Source organism: Homalodisca vitripennis, chromosome 6 (assembly GCF_021130785.1).
Source record: "Homalodisca vitripennis isolate AUS2020 chromosome 6, UT_GWSS_2.1, whole genome shotgun sequence".
Lineage (NCBI taxonomy): Eukaryota > Metazoa > Arthropoda > Insecta > Hemiptera > Cicadellidae > Homalodisca > Homalodisca vitripennis.
In genome coordinates this window covers 73,257,380-73,277,182 of record NC_060212.1, presented here as the reverse complement: position 1 = coordinate 73,277,182, position 19,803 = coordinate 73,257,380, and the positions used below count along the sequence as shown (strand labels likewise).

The 19,803-nt window shown below is 31.8% G+C and overlaps 1 protein-coding gene across 1 annotated transcript in view; it reads right to left on the bottom strand.

The window, feature by feature from the left end:
• The window catches only part of LOC124364443 (intraflagellar transport protein 140 homolog), a 61,628-nt gene that overhangs the window by 5,826 nt on the left and 35,999 nt on the right, over positions 1-19,803 (bottom strand). Inside the window, exons 12-23 of the mRNA XM_046819938.1 lie at positions 19,323-19,460; positions 18,603-18,751; positions 17,762-17,939; positions 16,738-16,877; positions 16,004-16,150; positions 14,143-14,295; positions 12,662-12,785; positions 11,092-11,252; positions 6,810-6,954; positions 4,924-5,109; positions 3,393-3,611; positions 1,856-2,010 (exon numbers count right to left, since the gene is read on the bottom strand). Coding sequence (XP_046675894.1) covers positions 1,856-2,010; positions 3,393-3,611; positions 4,924-5,109; positions 6,810-6,954; positions 11,092-11,252; positions 12,662-12,785; positions 14,143-14,295; positions 16,004-16,150; positions 16,738-16,877; positions 17,762-17,939; positions 18,603-18,751; positions 19,323-19,460 — 1,895 coding nt within the window. The remainder of the gene's footprint in view (positions 1-1,855; positions 2,011-3,392; positions 3,612-4,923; positions 5,110-6,809; positions 6,955-11,091; positions 11,253-12,661; positions 12,786-14,142; positions 14,296-16,003; positions 16,151-16,737; positions 16,878-17,761; positions 17,940-18,602; positions 18,752-19,322; positions 19,461-19,803) is intronic.

Genomic DNA, 19,803 nt, shown 5'->3' with positions numbered 1-19,803 from the left:
CACTGGCCACCCGAGCGGCGAGGACAAACTCATGTAGTAGTCATTCTGAGCTGTCTTAGAGTAAAACTTGGCCAGTCTGACTGGCCATCCGATCGCAAAGGGTTTTAAAGTAGTAACTTAAAAAGTTATATAAAAGTACTTAATATAAAACAGTAATTAGAGCAACATTAAAGGCAGCATTTAATGATACAATAATTAAAACAACATATAAATAACAACAATCAAAATTAACAAATATATTAATCTTAAAAGAGGTTTATGAATAAATATGGCACATGGATAACAATGTTGGCTGGCCTGAACCTAATCTTAATGAATTAACAAAACAATAACAAATTATTAAATTAAAAGGATATATCTTGACATGTCAGGAAGTCAGTCAAAGAATAAAATGGGTTCTTCAAGAGCCAGGCAATTAACTTCTTTTTAAATGTCTGCATGTTATACTTATTAATGAGGTTACTAAACTTATTGTAAACTCTGACATCACTGTATGACTCATCAAAGTTTTACTCAACCCACAATGACCAAAATACAATTGTTTTTACCTCTTGTGTTATAACTATGAACATCTTTATTAAACATTAAAACAGGGAATTGTTTCAGAGCATAAATAACTAAGTCAAGGATAGAGATTGACAACAGTATTGATTTTAAGCTCTATGAATATAGGTTTACAGCGGACAAGGGATTCACCATCAGAATACTTGCTAATGCAAGTATTCTGATGGCTATTTTTTGTTAAATTATTATTTCATTCAAGCGGCTCGAGTTTCTCCAGAATAACAGACAATATTTTATAATTGATTGGAAGAGGGCAAAGTGAAACATTCTAAGATAATTCATAGTGACAAAGGACTTTAATCGCCCCAAGAGGTACATTACTCTGGACAACCCAGGCAAAATGTTGTCTATTTAACTCCCCCAGGTAAGCTGATTGTCTATGTATTCACCTAAGAACTTAACACTAGTTATTTTAACAAAATTGGATTGAGGCATATTAAAAAACCTTAGAGTGAATACAATACTCTGTTTTAGCAAGATTTAAGTAAAAACCATTTGTTTAAAACCATGCAGATTCAAGATTCAAGATTTATTTTCTGTCATTAAACTGTAACAAGCAATAGACAATGTCAATATAGTAAGTCAATCTGTTTCAGTACAGTATCATTGTACCTAGAACACCAGTTAATATAGTTGCATAACAATGCCTACATGTCATAACTATTTACATAAATGGTTGATTTGTCAGAAAGTTAAAACAACATTTACAATAAAAACATCTATCTGGTTAAAACACGCAGTTGCATCGACTATAACAGACAACAGTGTCACTGAGATCATATTATGTTATCACTATGACTAATAAAAGAGGTATCGTCAGCATAACAATTTTAGCCACACTCAAACAATGTCATTTGCTCTTTGCAAGTTAAATCAATGAGTCACTTTTCTTACATAAGAGAATAACAGGATATCTGAGTTTACTGTTGGAGAAAAACTAATTTTTATATTTATTTTACTCTTCAATATTTACTTTAAAAGTATTTTTCATTTTTATCAAAAGTTTTATTTAGTAAAATTATAAAATATCACTAACTGTCATCTTCTTCATTATAAAACATGTTAAAATTCTTTAAATGTGGGCTTATATAAATTTTTTAATTGAGATGTGTGAGCATATCATACACTTATGAAATCAGTTAATAGTTAAGACAATAAATAAAATTAATCAATATTGTAATTTAGACATTATGACTAATTTATTACAGTAAGTTTAAAACTAATTATATAAAAATAGAATCTTAGATTTCCGCACACTCTTAACAAATGTATTTAAACTTTTCTGAATTACCTGCGGATATCGAGAAATTTCTTGACAAGTGCGATCTTGTTGCTGACTACTTCGGCCACCTGACTGTACTTGTCTGCATCCTTGGCGATGCAGCGAGAAGCTTCGTTGAGAGCTCCAAGAGCTTTCTCATAGTTGCCATACTCATCAACCTCAACCTGTTAAGTACAAATATTTAGAAAGAAACATATTGAAAACTCCCTTTTAACAAGAAACAATGATAATTATGAATAGATCACGGTTTCTCTCATTTTCAATCAACCTTGTTCATAATTAAAATGTAGATGGAAACGAATTCAAAAGTCGAAATATTATTTATCTTCTAATATGTTTATAATTTATTGATCACAATATGGTGATCAATAAATTATAGATGCTGAATGTATAATGATCTCTTTATAAAAACATACATGGAATATTTCAGCAGTACTATTATCGTATGTATGAATATTCTAAAAGTAGTAATCAAGAATGTAATAAGTTGAGTACATTGAGTAATTAGTTATTTCTGATTATTGACATCACAAAGAGGCCTCTCCAGATAGTAATCAGCTGATGAGAATAAAAAAATCATTACACAATTTGGTAAAATTAACTCCCAAGTGTTCTAACGGCTAGTGTCTGATCATTTGTACAAGAGGATCATCCTGAGTTCAAACTTGAAACTTGTATTCAAATCTTGTAAAGTGCTGCTAGCAAAGTTGGAAGTAAGCTGAAATGCCTGTAATAAACATTACTTAAATTAAATAGTTCTTAAACAATTTTAAGTAATGTTTTTAATTTCACTTTTAATAACACTGAATGTAATAAAAAAATACAATTAAGGTTATTATAATTAATCTTAATTACATACATGCATACTATTTTAAATTAAAACGTCAACTAAATACATTTTTTAAACATTAACATTAAAAAAATGTATATTGTTTATTTTATTTATCTTTTCAAAAGTACTGCGCTTTATCGTAGCCCCATTTTACTTTAAGCAATACAATTTAAATTTCAATTCAACATACTATAGGTGAGATTTTTATACCACTTATTGAAATGACTGCAACAAATATCAGATGTTTTATATAAACGGCTAGAGTACATCAATTTCAGGCACTGAATAGCTGAAGAATACATGAGAACCAACGTATAACTACTTGGTGTGCTACAAAATCAATATCAAACTTAAAATTCACATTAAAGATTGGGCAAGTTCAATCCTGTTTGTGATCTGAGTATTTTGTAATAGTACTGTCTACCTTGTGCTGTACTATAATGCTCTTTTTGTTATCCTACAATTAGAGGATTTGATGAAATCCTAACACAGGTCAATGTCTACAAACAAAACCAGGTTAAATAGGAGGAGGCTTTTTTTCTAAAAAAAGTTTTATCTGACCAAAGTTTTTGTGCTGCTATAGAACACAAAAACTTTATTAAACAGCACACATAACAGTCAATCTGCTCTGTTAAAGACAAATTAATTACAAGCGTTATAGATAGATAGATAGATAGATAGCGTTTAGACATAAATAACGATTTTTAAACTGACCTGAGCACAAGCCATATAAAAGTTGGCGAGCAGATGGGGGGCTTTGCCCTTAGTGTAGAAGGTAATGATGTTCTTGAGTAGCTCAGGACGTGCTTGCCAGTCCAGTGACTGCAAATAGTTAGCAGCCATCACATAGATCTCCTGCTGACGAGATACCGTCGCAAAGAATATGATCTTCTCTGTGTCCCCTGATTTCAGCAGGGCCTTCATAGCCTGGACCTGCACACATATTTCGGGGATAGAGCAAGATTATGTAACAGAAATGTTCTAAATATGTTTATACACACAATAGACAATATATTTTTAATGGAATTCATTTTATTGTTTTACAATGCTCAAAATACACTTAAAAAATGCAATAGAAATGTTGAACGAATTTTCTGATAGTTCTTGATTCATACTGAGATTATTCAAATAAAATCTTTCTAAAACAAACCTAACTCCACCTCAAAAATTTAAGACACATTTAATTTAATTTCAAAATACTCCGGTACTTTCAGATTCACTCAAAAGTTTAAAATAAAAAAATTCTAACTTTTTATTGAAGAAGATGAAATAAAAACCGTTAGGCATTTTCTTTAAATTGCTTAAATTTTATTTTAGTATTTTTTATTACCCATTTTAGTATTTTTTTCAGTACCTTTTTCCCAAAATTAGGAGTATAGGCAACTCAATATTTTCAAATGACAATCAAAAAGTATATTTCAACAGTATACAAAAATATTGTATCACATTCCTAAACAAAATGGTAGCAGTTTGGAAGTTTGGAATTTTATACACGGTTATTGAGAAAGTAATCTCTTTTGTGGCATAGCATAAGAAATAGGTACAGACACCATTTACATACCAGTGAGCACAGTAGTTACGGTACTGGCTAGCATGTTCTAGTCATAACCACAAAATCATGAGTGCCATCACAGAAGATCCTGCTAAATGTAAAGTGCATGACTAAAGATTTATGTGTCTATGAATTTGGAATGATTTTTACTTGACTATATTTAACATACTTAATTGCATATAACACATATAATCCATAGACAGTAAATGTGTTTGATTCCATAAAATAATCTTTATCTGTCGTTATAATTTCGCTTTAGTATAATTCTTAATGCCTCTATTGCACCTTAAGAATTTAATTATTTTTTTCAATTTATGGCATTTGGTTTCGTTTTTTAAAACAGGTTAGTCAGAGGTATTTTATTACCATCCTGTATTATGCATCACCAACAAAATTTTGATCGCTTCTAATGGTGATCTATATTTGTGACTATATAATCATTGCTAGAACCAAATTAAGGTCCAGATCTATATATAACACAATTGTATATGAAACTGGTAGTTGAAAGATACCAGCTCATTTATATAGTCTAAGAAAACACAATTTAATTCAATATTAGTTGTTTTGTGGCACAAAGATTAGCTTTTAGAATCTTTTCTCTTGTATGGACCAATATGAGTCTCTGGACAATGTTTTTAAGTATAACAGAACAAATCAATATCTGCTTTGGTTGTATCAAGGTGATATGCCTACCTTCTTGCCTGCCTGAGTGTACTTCTTGGTGGCAAGATGGTAGTTAGCCTGTGCCAAGGCGCACTCTGCTAGCTGGTCCAGCAACTCACTGCGACCTGGGTAGCCTGGTGGAGGGCTCAACAGGTCTGCCAATTCCTCTGCTAATATCACATTGTGCTCCGAACACAGACCTATGGCCTCCCCATACTAGACATAAACATTCTACTAGAAAACTTCAATAAGAATGATTAAAAACCTGACATGAAAGGTTCTTGTAAAACACATTTAACTAATTTGGGATTTTTAACTGTGTATCCAAAATAAGTATACAAACTATCGTAATTGTTAAAAATATCAGATTTATTTAAGAAACCAAAAGATATTCATTGTAATACTGGAGGAAAATATCCCAATAGTACAAACACAAGAGTTTTATAAAAAAAACTAAATTTAATTAATTTGAAACTTTATAAGCACTTCTTCCAGTTTAACAGAACAAAATATGAATAAAGTTAATAGGTATGTAAAACAATATCTATTGAAAAAGGCATTGTACAGCTTTGAGTTTTATTTTAACAATATCTTAATCATTATCATCATATTACTTACTACTAGTACATTTAAATAATAATAATAAATATCTGCTAAATAATAAATTATGTAGCACAACTACTTCAGTAATTTTGATACTGTATGATGAATGCTATCAAAAATTGTATATTTTATACATTAAGATATTTTCAATCGAATTCAACTCTAGTCACACAATTTTAACAAATAACAATCTTTTTTATTTTCATACTTGAATATGTATAAAGTTACAGGCACGAATTTATTTTAATTTTAGAATTTGTCAGTTCTGAAATAAAACTTTGAATCATTAAATTATTCCTTATTTCGATACATTACATTTTCCATTTAACTGGTTCATTATTAATACTTTGAACAATAACATTGTTTTGTAAAAAAATTGGGATTATAAAAGGTAGTTTTTAAGATAAGAAGGCTAGGACTTCATTTCTCACTTTGCTGCCGATTACTTTGTTATATACCAATCACTACAATCACAATTTAATTTCAATCCAATTAAAAAAAAAAATTAAAGTAACTTAAAAAATGCTGTATATTCTGTATGTTAGAAAAAAGTAAATAAATCTAATCCATAGAATCTTTGAAATGACAATCAGGTTTCTGGTTAAAAGATTTAAAAAAATGTCTGGTTACAAAATGTTTGTATTACAATTAGGAAAACGTCAACGCATTTATAAGTTGTTTTTGAAAACAAGAAAATATTTTCATCAATACAACTACTATGAGTACTACACACTCATAATCTAGTCGTATCCATAGTGATCTACTTTCTTTACTGTTTATAGGTTAAAACAATTTTCTTATCGCTTACTTTGTCAATTGTCAATTTGTATGGTAGCGACAAAGAAGAAAATCATTTCAGTATACAATATGTCGGCAAGGTCATTTTTGGGGCTTTTCAAAAGTTTGCTGCTAGCTGTTTTTGAATGGCTTATATCATTAGAAAAAACAAGACTTATTTAAAAAATTGTAAAATTTAGTACTTTGTAAAAATAAATTTACAACAAAAAATGTATTACATACTAAATGTATGAGAAAAAACATACAACAAACATTATGATAAAATTGTTCAATTTATATGAAACACAAGTTAAACTCAAAAACAGTAAAATTATGCTAATTTATAAAGAAACTTGAGTAAAATATAGACATAATATAAAAATATAAAAAGTTGTGTAAAACACTGTAATAATTATTATTAAACAGTCTTTTCCAGTTTTGGATGAGGAATTAAAAAAAAATAAAATAGATTTGTAACTAAACCTTAAGAATCAGTTAAAAATACAACAAAAAGAAAACAGAACTGTTGTACGTACCTTTTTGGCGATGGCCAACAATCGGACAGCTTTTTCAAAGTGCAGTTTTTCAACAAAGAACTGAGCACACATGACCAACAGCTCTGTGTCGGAGTCTGAGTTGAGCTCCGATGCGATCAGTTGGACAGCCTCTACCAGCTCGTGTCTATATTGGCACAAATGACATGTTTCACGTTTATGGACACAATACTTTCAGAAGAATCTAAAATATCGCCTAAATTTTAAAAAGCTTACACTTAGAAAAAAATAAGGAAATTGATTTATATGTATTTCACTGAATTAATGGTAAATCATTAAATGTGCAATTAAAATGTGCAAGATTTATTATTGTTCAAAACTTGTAAAATACAAATCATTAATTTTTAAAACTATTTAATGAATGAATGAATAAAAAAATTCCTTTATATGCCTGTTACATAGCGACCTCGAAGACTGCCTCTAAGACTCGATTCCTAAGGAGTTTGTATATAGCCCAATCTTGCATAAATTTCTACCTCTTGGCCTTACGGAAAGCTGAGTCTCTATGTTTCTGTAAATCTTTTATGAAATCATTTATCCAAGGGGTGAGAGCTTTAGAGATTTTTTTTGTGACAATCGGTGCATGTTTATCAAATAAACTGATAAGAAAAGAATTAAAATTAATAACCAAGTCATTCACATTATTGCTGACAGTAATCTCATGCCAGGGCAAAGCAGCAGCATCAGTTAGAAGAGCAGCATGATCTAAGTCCCTGTATTTCTGGTACTTAATGAATTTTGGAAAAGATTTTGGGGTTCGGAGTTTATATTTAAAAAAAATTAGATCATGTTTTAAAGTCCAGGGACAGAAAGTTGTCCGTGGTGTGCCACAAGGGACGGGTCGGAGACAGCAATGATATCGAGCCAAGTATCGGTTGTGGCAGTACGGTGAATAGCTTGAAGTGGAAGTAAAGTCAGATTATAAGATTACAACATTGCAGTCAAGGACATTTGGTCATACGTAGCAAGACCAATTAGGTCAGAGTTTAGGTCTCGCATGATAAAGAATGACTGTAACGAGCCATAAGATCAATAAGTGTAAGTTCAAATTCTACAAATAAACATAATATACTCTGGACGACCCTCCCTAATAGTGTCGGATAAGAATATGGTAGAAGTAAAAACGTGAGACGTGAAATAAACATGATAAGAAAATATTAATAAGCTTAAAGAATAAAGTTTATATATCATTAAACCAGAAAGTACGATATTATTTCAATATTAAATTTTAACAAATACATTTAAAGATAATACTTAAACTTACTTAAACCAAAAGATACCATATAAAGAACTAATAACAATGGAAAAATAATTGAATTTAAATAACTTCATTAGTGGTAATTTCTCTATGATAATACATTTAGTATTTTATGATTAAATTTTATGAGTTTGAATGAATGATAAGTTGTGATATATTACAGAACACCAAAAATAAATAAACCACCATGTGAAAAGAATTCATTTATAATACTAAATTCTTAATAATGAATAGATACGGCAATTGAAAACCACAAAAATATACATAATGTTGATGCAATAGAAAGTCCTTCATTTGGAAAACACTGTTTTATTCAACATTTGAAAATCAAACTAGTTTATAGGAAAATTAAATCAAAGAAACTAAAAATGTTTATCTCACTTAAATTTACACTAGTCAAGAGTGTCAAACACGGTATTTTACTAGTTGATTACCAAAGCACTGATGTTTCACAGTTAAAGAATGTTTTTCTTTTTGTCTTCAATTGTACGAGTATTATTTAATGTATAAGAGTTATTGCTGTGCACATTATTTTGTAAGTGCATATAAAAGAAATTTCTCCATTACATGAACTTTTTATTGTGCTCAAGAAATCTCTACTTACAGGATTATTTCTACTTAATATTGAACCCATAAATGTAGGCCAAAGTCATTACGTTGCCTGTTGTGTCACGTATTTTTCTTTACGTGTAAAAACGACATTTCATACATCTATCAGTTAAATATTATTACTTTCCTGCTACTAACATGTTGTAGGTATCAATAAATTAGTGTAATATTTAGTCATAATTTCCTTTTAATCAGAAAACGTGTGAAAAATATCATTTGTTATGCTTTATAGATACTAAAGATGATTTATTTTTGCTCTCTATTATTAATTCAAAGTTACTTTAAAAAATTTAATAATGTGCTCTACACTAAGACAAGAAATTAGTTTTTGAAACTGAATTTTGTGCAGAATTGGAATTTAAGATTTGTAATTTCTATGTTTTACACTTCTATAAATTTCTATACAAGTAATTGCATTAAAGTTATCATAAAACTAACAAACAAATGTTCTCTAATTAATTATATTGTTGTCATCTTTTTTCAGCTTTTTATTTGAAAAATATTCAGGTCCTACAATAAAGGTAGTTAGTTCATAATGGAATTTTTACATACAATTACAAAATATTTTTATTTATCGAAGAGAACGATTTTTACAAACAACAGAAATGTTTATTATATTGTTACTGTAATCTATGTTGTTTATAAGAAAAATGCATAAATAAGACTTATATAATTTGAAAAATTGTTATATTGTTGGTAATAAATAAGCTTGTTGAATGCTGAAAATATGGTAACTACACTGAGGTGCAAAAAAAGTGGGACGCACTGTTTTTCTAAAATGCCTTTAAGCTTAAATCAATTTGTTGGGCATGAATTGTGTTTACGTAAATAAATATAGTGTTTGAGTTCCAGTTCTAAGTGAAAACCGCTAATTGCTCTATAAAAATTTGTCAAACCTGTTCATTAGTCTCATTCTGCATGTCTGTTATTGTAATAATGTACTTGTCTATTCTTATCAAGCCAAATCTTGACCTTTGTACATCACTGTTGGCCACCATATCCTCATTCCTGTTTCTGGTTGTAACTAATACAGTTGTAGTTGTTAAGTTGCAGTTCATTTTTTTACTTTTAAAATGCCTCTTTCATCAGTGAATGCGGCTAGAGTGGTGGCATTAGTTGAAAATGGCAATAGCGTGTGTCAGGTGGCTGAGATAACAGGATTTTCAAGTTCAAGTATAAATAGAGCTGTTATTCGATTCAGGTTAACTGGTAGTTATGGTAGAAGGCCCGGATCCGGTCGTAGCCGAGCAACTAGTGCTAGGGATGATCGATTTATTGTTTCATTGAGCCTACGAAATCGGTTTTCAACTTCTGTTGAACTGGCAAATGAACTTCGGAGGGTTCGGGAAGTGAATATTAGCAGATGGACTGTAAGAAGAAGGTTGCAGGAAAGACAATTAAATGCTTGTCGGCCTGCCACTGGCCCAAGACTGACCGCATATCATCGGCAAGCTCGTTTGAGATTTGCAAGAAACCACTTAAACTGGACTATTGACCAGTAGAGTCGAGTATTATTTTCTGACGAGTCCAGATTCTCTCTCAGATCACCTGATTGTCGGCAAAGGGTGTGAAGAAGGCAAGGGATACGCGCAATGTAACATATCACTCAGGGACAGTTGCAATGATGGCTCTATCATGGTGTGGGGCAGGATATCAAGGGAAGCTCAAACGGACTTAGTTGTTTTTGATAGAGAAACTTTAAATGGTCAGAGGTATGTGGAAGAGGTTCTAGCAGACATGTTACAGTTTATGCAGGATTTGTCTGGCCATATTTTGTTTTCATGCATGACAATGCTCGACCTCATACCGCTAGAGTGGTGCAAGACTACCTTCAGGATGTGCAAATTAGTACGATGGAGTGGCCACCACGTAGCCCAGATCTAAATCCAATAGAAAATATCTGGTACCAGATTGGGAGAGCAATTAGAAGTCAACGTGGCGAGCTGTTAACTTTGGATCAACTTCGACAGGCTGTACAGGCAGAATGGAACAATATTGGTCAACAGAACATACAGAACGTGATTGACAGCATGCCTAGGCAGCTGGAAGCTGTCATCAGATCTCGGGGAGGAAATACGAGGTACTGAACTTTCTCAAATGGAAAACATAAAACCCACCAAGTGTTTTAAAAGACCTCCTTGAAAAGAACACTATTACTCAATTGTGTGGATTTTTGTTGGGTATGAAAACATTATTTTTCTTTTTTTTAAATTAAAACATAATACATTTTAAGTAACTGATTTGATTTTTTTGTGTTTTAGGTTATTTCTTGAGAGTAATATTGTGTTCAAGTTGGTTTAAACTAAGAAAATAAAAAAGATATCAAACGAAAATAGAGTGTCCCACTTTTTTTGCACCTCAGTGTATTTTGAACTGGTAAGATGGGATGGTACACACTTAAAGGCAAGGTCAAGTGCCCGATGTAGGAGGCCGGCACGGTGGTACAGCAACACGGCACGGTCTGGCGCAGTGCCGGCTAAATGCCGGGCAGCCTCCAACTGGTCCTGGGGTCCAGCCGACAGCGCTAGTGACCATAGTTGCTCCTCCAGACTTTGCTCCTGCGACAGATCACAATTTTCTGTTAAACTACAACACGTCATCAGTTTAGTGCTATCACTGTCCAACTACTTTGGGTACTTTAACCTGTCTCATTGATCCATTCAAGGTTATGGGCAGGGGGGAGGTTGATTGGGGGTAAAAGGTACCCAAGATCATAATAAAAATATGATGGTTTGAGAGAAATTGATTAAAATGTTTATAATACTAAAATGAAAGTAGTCTATAATGGGTTGAAAAGTTTTTGTTAAGTGTTATATAAGTAGAGATCTAAACCCCAAACAACTCTAAGAGATATTTCAAAGGGATCGGTCCGAGGATTTATCCTCTTTATTATTTTTACTAGTGACTTTTGTGTAAACATTATTATTGTAAATATTAAAAACAGACATGAAATTATTGTAAATTAATGTTATACATTTCTCAAAGATATTGTAATAAAGTGTTTCTGATTTCTGACTTCCCTGAATATCTGCAAGAATGTTCTACTAATGTATTCTGATGATGATACGAGCACTCATTTTACAGAGTCACAAATGAGTATTACTCTATACTTTTACAAGTAATAATGTATGTAATTGTCAAAAACATACAAGAAGCAGTGATTTACATGACTACAACAATCTTTAAGCTTAAATTTTAGTTTAACAATGCATAGACTAGCGTCCCCTTAATAAACTTTATATTTCTACCCTTCCATTAGGCTGCCGAGCTCATCTCAGAAGAATGTTTTTATTGTCAGTGATGTATATTGATTATTTAATACCCACTATTTACACTAATATCTTTAACCATTATCTGAAATATCCTCACGTGACCATATTTTATCATTCTAAACTGAATTTCATTTCATGGAATTTGTAAAATGTAAAAAAAAAAATAATTTAATATTCAGGATATTATAAAAAAACACACATTTTCTGTGTATTTATTTTTTAACATTTAGTATTTAACATATGTTTAGTTATGTATGTGTACTAAAATTATAAGAAATAATTTTATTTCAACAATATTATTTTATGTTTTTGACAATTTCATGTATTCTCCAAAAATAGAGCATTGTGTAATCAACTAAAGATCTTCAAATTGAAATCCTTTTAAGTGACACCTAATTTTAAAGAACTTTGAAAAATTCAAAAATCGTAACAATCAATGATTATTATTTCTTCTATAAAATGGCAACAACCAGAATTTTAAATGTAGAATTTATGCCACTTGTGTAGTGTAATTTCATAAAAATTTATATTTAGGTAGTTTACAAACCTGGTTAACTATGTGGTTAATTTTCAGAAATAATAATAACGGATACTAAAGCGCAATCAGTACAATCAGTAAAATCATAAACTTGATTTTAGTGGTGTGCAATCTACTTGTTCAAGAACATGTTGATAGTAATGTGATGAGTGCTTACCTTACATATTCGGATGGCATTGGCATAAGCTGTGGCCCGAGTAAAGAAGTGGATGGCCTCCGGGATGCGGCCCATGTTCTCATATTGTCTGGCAAGATGGTAGCAAGCGGCTCGGTCCCCTGAACTGTATCCAAACACAAAAACCACAACAATATTTCAAATTCATGAGAGTAGGCCTAGTGCCTTCCTTATTAAGAATATTTGTTATTCATAGTCGATCCTCTGCAGGATCACTCTTTTTTTCATTGTACTGGTTAATATTTCTTTGAAGCTTACAATCAAGCTGCGGTAAAGACCAACCTTAGAAAACATCTTTTCAGATGAGCTTCGGCACTTCTGACATCACGCTTTTAATCATCTGTAAAACAATCTGTGATAAGGTCACTTAATGAAAACTGACATTCCTCTCTTGTTTTTGTAAGTTATGCATATTACACAGAGTGATTCTAAAATAATGTGCCAAACATCAAGAATTAGTTAAACACATTAAAATATTGAAAAACCTCTATGTCCTAAAATGGGAAAATGTGATGTTTCCCCTAAGTCAATTACATACCAACAAGCAAACTTATATAAGTTAATTATGTCCTAATATAGCTACAAAACTTTAGGACCTGGTTAAACACACTCAAATAAAGAAACTATGTAACATTTCACTGGTAAGTGAATCTTTATTTGAATGTTCATACACTTTTAAGTATTACAGAAAACAAAATTAGCTAAAAAGACTTATGAAGAGGAAACTAAGAAACTTAGGACAAAAATTTTATAGGAGTTTATTTAAATATTTTAATGTTTTCAACTATTTCCTGAAGTTTTCCACCTCATTTTAGAATCATTCTGTATATATTCCTCATCCTCAAGGAGATTAAATGGCTATGTAAATTGTCCCCATTCATCAGAATGTCAAAAATATTTTATTCACAAAAAGAGTATGCATATGCTCATGATATGCCAATATTAATATCTCATAATAACATTTATGGGGAAGAAAAAGCGCATTGATTTCAATAATATGTGAAGGTGGTGTGATGATAGTAGTTTGATTGTCAATGGTAGCAAATCAAAGGTTATGCATGTACATTCACCAGCATATAAATGCAAATTGCTATAAATAAAACACCATAATACTGACTGCTTACATTCCAAAAAGTACCTTTTGAACCAGTGTACTTGTCAAGCTATACAAAGAGTAATTTTAAAAAAATATTTAGGGGTTCAGATAAATCATACTTTAAAATGAACAAACACATAGATCACATCTGTAATACGGTAAGAATATCATGTTTTAATAGATAGATGTAAGCAAACAAGTTTGGCATGTTACCTAGAAAAAAATTTGCTAAGTTACAGAAAATATTACTGAGTATAAATCTAATAGTATATATAGGTAGTTGTACTGAAATTTGAAGTAATTTAAAAAGATAACCGTAAAGGTGCAGATAGATTTGTGAATGTGTTGTGTTTACTATATTGGATACCTGTTAGCAATATCTGCTGCCCGGTCGTAATCCTCAAGGAAACACATGACTCGCACCATAGACAAATTGTCACCAGCATCTGTGTAGTGTCTCATGGCTGACTCCATGTCTCCGGTGCTCTCCATGTACTGAGCCCACCATCGTATCAGAGCTCTAGAGTCACAGACCACCACATAGTTATACATAATTATTGACTGGATAAATAAAGTATAGACGAGTCTAAAATATAATGAATCTCAATGGGTCAAGAAAAGATTTGTTATTATTTTAAGAAATAAGGTTTCTAATACTGAGTTTAGATTTGAATAATATTCAACAAAAACGAATTCAAAAAATTGATCAAGAGTCTCTTTATAATGAATCTCCAGAGATTTACATCTGTTCCAAAGATGATTCTACCACGCTTATCCTTATTGCAAAATTTAGATAGTCCACCATCACTCTCAGACCTATCTTACTCTTAATGATTATGTCTCTCTTAATAAAAATGTACAGAGTAATGTCAAATTCCTTAACAATATTAAACTTTATTCTTTGGAATAACTCATAACACTTCACACTTAAATTCCACTGTCAGACTTACATTAGGTTCTATCCACCATTGCACGCTTGAGCAGTTAATACAAACACATAAACTCTCAATTGGGACAGAAAATAATGTGAACACTAATCAAGCTTAGGTTACTTAAATAGCTTAACATCAACTGCCTGGATAAATGTTACTGAAACATAACTTACAACTGACTGAAGGTAAATGGCTACTGACAGAAAGCAGCAGTATGTTCAACTCAAAACAGTCTTTTGCAACTTCCTCCAAGTAAGCCTATCATGTTGAACACAGAGTTACAATGATTCATAATAAACATTCATAGTGAATGCTTCTTATTTTTTATAAGTAGCTAAGTTATAAACCCATCCGGTAGTAGTGGATAAATTCCATTAGACAGATTAGTCTGTCTCAGTCATAAGAACAAAATTCCGTGTGACATTATTTTGTTTACCTTACTTCTTTAAATTGATGATTAAAGCCAGTAGTAAACTCGCACCTGCTTAACAAATTTATTTAATTCATTAATGTCTCGGCTTAAAGGTAATTAATTTAATTGTTTAAGGTAAGTTTTTGATAAGAACTTTCATGTTTATTAGTATTTGTGGAGTTAAATCTGTGCCTAGTTTTACACGTTCATGTTGACAACTAATTTCCAGACTTTTTAAATGCCGTCGAATTTATTAATAATGATAATAGAAAAAACCCATAATAATAAAAAAGTTAAATGTCCAAGTGTATTGAGAAAAGTATGTAGGCTTCACAATTTTGCACAAACAAAATGATTTCAAAATGTTTATCAATGTTTCTCCATGTACACCAAGGGGTACCTAAAATATTCTTAAAAGAATTAAGCAAACGTGTGCCCTACGGGGTACATGATAGTCTGATGGAATTCTTCAAGCGTATGCTCATATTTAACAAACCACCAAGACAGGCAATCGATAAAAATACAATAAGGAAATAAATGCATAGTAACGTGTACCCCAACGTGCGCACGACGCGCTTTACAAAATCTCAGTACCCAATTGGGCACACAACGGCAGTTATGAAAGATTGTGTGAACTCGCTATACCAAACCCCCGTTTCATGATTCAACTTCTCCATAGCTTTTTCAACCTTTAACTATAAAAAGATCATATGAGGGATCACATTCATTGTATAAATCATTTCATTTTCAAACATTTAGGCCACTTTAAAGGAGTACAAAACATGTTTTTAATTAAAATTTGGATTAAATATTTGTTCGGAAAAAAGTTAAAGCATTAGGCTCATAAAATATGAAGAACAAGAGAAAAATATTCTGTCACTCACGGGTCACCAGAAGCGGTAATGTAACGTTCCAATGCTGTGTAGTCGTGCAGTAACATACGAGGCACTTGGTGACGATGAGTGTCAGCTCGTTTGTACATCTCAGCCGCACGTTCCAGGTCCCCTTGGCTCTCCAGGTGCTTGCCATACCTGTCCAGCATTTATTCTCTACATGTCACGTACTTTACAGTCACAGTTATATTATGTTTTCCGGATAATAATTATTACTATATAATATGAATATATATATGTGGTGAAGTAAAATTGTAGCGAAAAATTGACGAATAAATTAAGTCTAATAATAAATAATAATACACTACACAAGCAATACAGTTTAGCTTTACATACATTTATAATTTGAAAATAATTAATGCAATAATTGTAGTTATCACTATCAAAGATAAAATATCAATATTTACAGGAATTTAAAACTTGACACAGGCATAGAAAAAGTACACATATCTATAGTGGAAAAAAGTGATATTTTATGTAATTAACTTTTAGTCTCCGATACCAAATTTTAATTTATCTAAGAAAAAAGTAAAAATGCAGAATAAAATGAAGAACTGGAATTATATTAGTTTGATCGGTTAAAAAAGTCTAATCAAGCAAGTGACTAAAATATAAAAAGTAGTTGATGTAAAGTGTAGTTAGCAAAAGAGTTTACTATGAAAACCTAAAAGAAAATCACATTAAATTGATCTTGAAATTTGCATAAAAAGGAATGAGTTAAGTACCAATGGCAGGTGTGACGGACATGGATCCTGTCCTTCTCCTCTGCCAGCTTGACAGCGTCTCTCCACTTGCCCTGAGCCTGCAGCAGTCTGTTGAGTAGATCCCACCTCCCACACACAGCGTACAGCTTCTCTGCCTCCTCCTGTACAGCACATCTGTGATTCTCTTTTCGATAGTGGATTTGTATTAACTTATAAACAGAAATACCATCAATCCCTTAAGTGCTGTAGGCAGATACCTATGCCTGCGGCCGAGAATCGTGTAAGTGATGACGACATATATATACTCCTTGTCTTTTCCTGGTTAAAACAAAGATTGTATCATCGTGCTTGATGGATGAGGTCATTCTGAAATCTTTGTCTGTCTATTGGCTTTGTGCCAACTAGCCCTTTGTTATTGGGTAAGGATGGGGTGAGGAGGGGTAAGAGACAGTTCCATCACTCCTGCCATGATTGTGCTGTGCACTATCACCCTCTGTGTCGCCATGCGTTGTAAACAAGCATGTCATTGACCATTGAATTTATTATCTGCTGTTTTCATAGTATAGGTATTTCTGTCTATTATTATTTTCATTATAATACTATAAAATATATATAATATTAGTAACCAGTTAGTGTTAGTAAACTTTCCCTCTACACTCTCCACCAAAAAGTCTTACAAATACAGCATTTCATAACTTTAGGACAATTTGTATAGTTATATAATGCCTATCATAAGTAATGTTGAAAACATATATGTTTTTTTTATTAGACAGCACATGAGGTATTTGGGACAAAAACCCAGGCAGGGAAGAGTACAGGTCTGAAAAAAACCAGCACTTAAAAGAGTTAATTGACATATTCACCTGCACAAGCCGATTATGTTGCAGATACATACATTAGACACTGCACTGCTTAACAATAGCTGCATATCCCATTTGTTCACGGTTGTAAGCATGTTTTCAGTTCTTTAGGTGTAAAACTGAACTCCAAAGAATACTTTGTAGCATACTACTCTATAAATAGAAATCTATAGTATGATTGTTACCAGCATTCCAAGGTGCACTGCCAGAGCCGCCACTCTGGCCTCAGGCTCGGGAAGTTGTTCAGCCTGGCGTAGTGCTGCCACACCTCTCGTGTCCTTCATGTTGCCTAGACAGATGCGGGCCACATCCAGTCGCTGCGCCTTCACACACATACGTGCCAGGCTACTCCACACTGCCACACTACACCCAATACAAGAAATAATGTAACACTGGAAGTAAATTATGATTTTAAACAAATATAATTACATAAAATTTTCCTGTACTATCGATGAACTAATTTCAACATTAACTTTCTTATACTTCAACTTCCTTGAACTTCTATTTCAATAATAAATAGTCAGCATCAATAAAATGAAGTACGCTTCTCTCTGGACCAACACTAATCATGGTGGAGAGTAAGTCTGTTCAGCATTGGTATAAGGGAGAAATTATTGCACTATTGATACATCATTGTAAAATTTCTAAATGCATCACTTACTCTAAAAATATTTTACTGAAATCATTTCTTCAAATAAAATAATTTTACTTAATTGTGATAAATTATTCTACTTGTAATAAAAGCTTAACCATAAAAAACAAAATATAAGCCCACGTTCATGGAGCATTTTGTTAACACAAATATAGTGTAGATTAATAAAGGGTCTACAAAAAAGAATGCCGGGATTTTAAACGGCCGTTACTTAAAAACTATTCAAGATAACTAAACGATTTAACCGTCAAATTTAAGTTAAAATAACTAGTTTTGTTTTCCATGTAGCATGGGAGAAAACGTTGAATTTGGCATGATGACGGCATTAATGTTGCGAATAATAAATGCGAGAATATATATGTTGAATTTGTTACCTGTGAATATTGTGAATGGCTTTGAATGCATGATCGATGTCTCCAATGATGAGACTAAAACTGAACTTTATAACTGCACTTCTGGTAGCAGCATCACAGTTTTCCAAGCCCTCAAAATCTCGCATCAAGATCTTTTCAACTGAAATGTTCTGAAAAAATTCCTTATAGTTATTTACATGAAGAATACGGCAGACATTTAATATTATCACTGTATTACTAAATAAACTGGTATAACTGAGTACTGAAGGAGCTGACAAACTTAACTAATAAGTTATTGCATAGAAAGATGATCTGCCATTTGATCTTTTGACCCCACAATCAATAGGGTTCTTCTTTGGAGACCAAGGTAAGCTATGTACCAAATTTTAAGACCTCTTTCTACTAAGAGTTATCGTACAGACAAACAAACAGACACACAGACAGATTATCCTTTGACTCTGTGTCACAAAATTAATAGATTAAAATCGATATAGTACAAGGTCAATCATGCTGATAAAAAGTGCTATGGTCACATACAGGATTTGAGCATGTGCTATCTCTAACTCAGATTCGCAGTCAAATGTCTTAGGTTTAAAATGACTTGACTAACCATAAGTTTACTGCTATCTTGTTAACATTACAACTTGGTAGTGAAAAATTATTTTCTTAAAATCCATATTTTAGTCACCTAACTGTGATTTTGGTCCAAATCTTACAACTAACAGCAGTAAACTGTATCACCTGCTGATTGGAAGGTTTGCTCAGAACAATGTAGTTCGGAGTGTCCACAGCCACCAGCGAGACAAACTCCTGGCTCATTGATCTTGTATCTTGTATCAAGAGTCCATGTTCACTGGACGTGATCAGGCTTACTAATATCTAAACAGGAAACAGAAAACGTAATTTTTAAATATTACAGTAACATTTAAAAATACGCCTAATTACAAATCTCTTAGCCTTATTACATTCAAGGTCAAAAAAATCTTTATTAATGTTTGTACATTATACAGTACATTCAATATAGTCAATATATTTACACTGCAGGTCTACCCTTATATTAAAAAAAGCAGAACTTATATTAAAATATAAATCATCACAATGTTATATTTTACTGTTAAATGTTTAAAAATTATATCAAATTTTTATGTAATTCCTCACATATTAACAAATAAAATAGACCAAAATCTACTTGTTCTTAATTAATTTTTTTGTTTTTCTACAA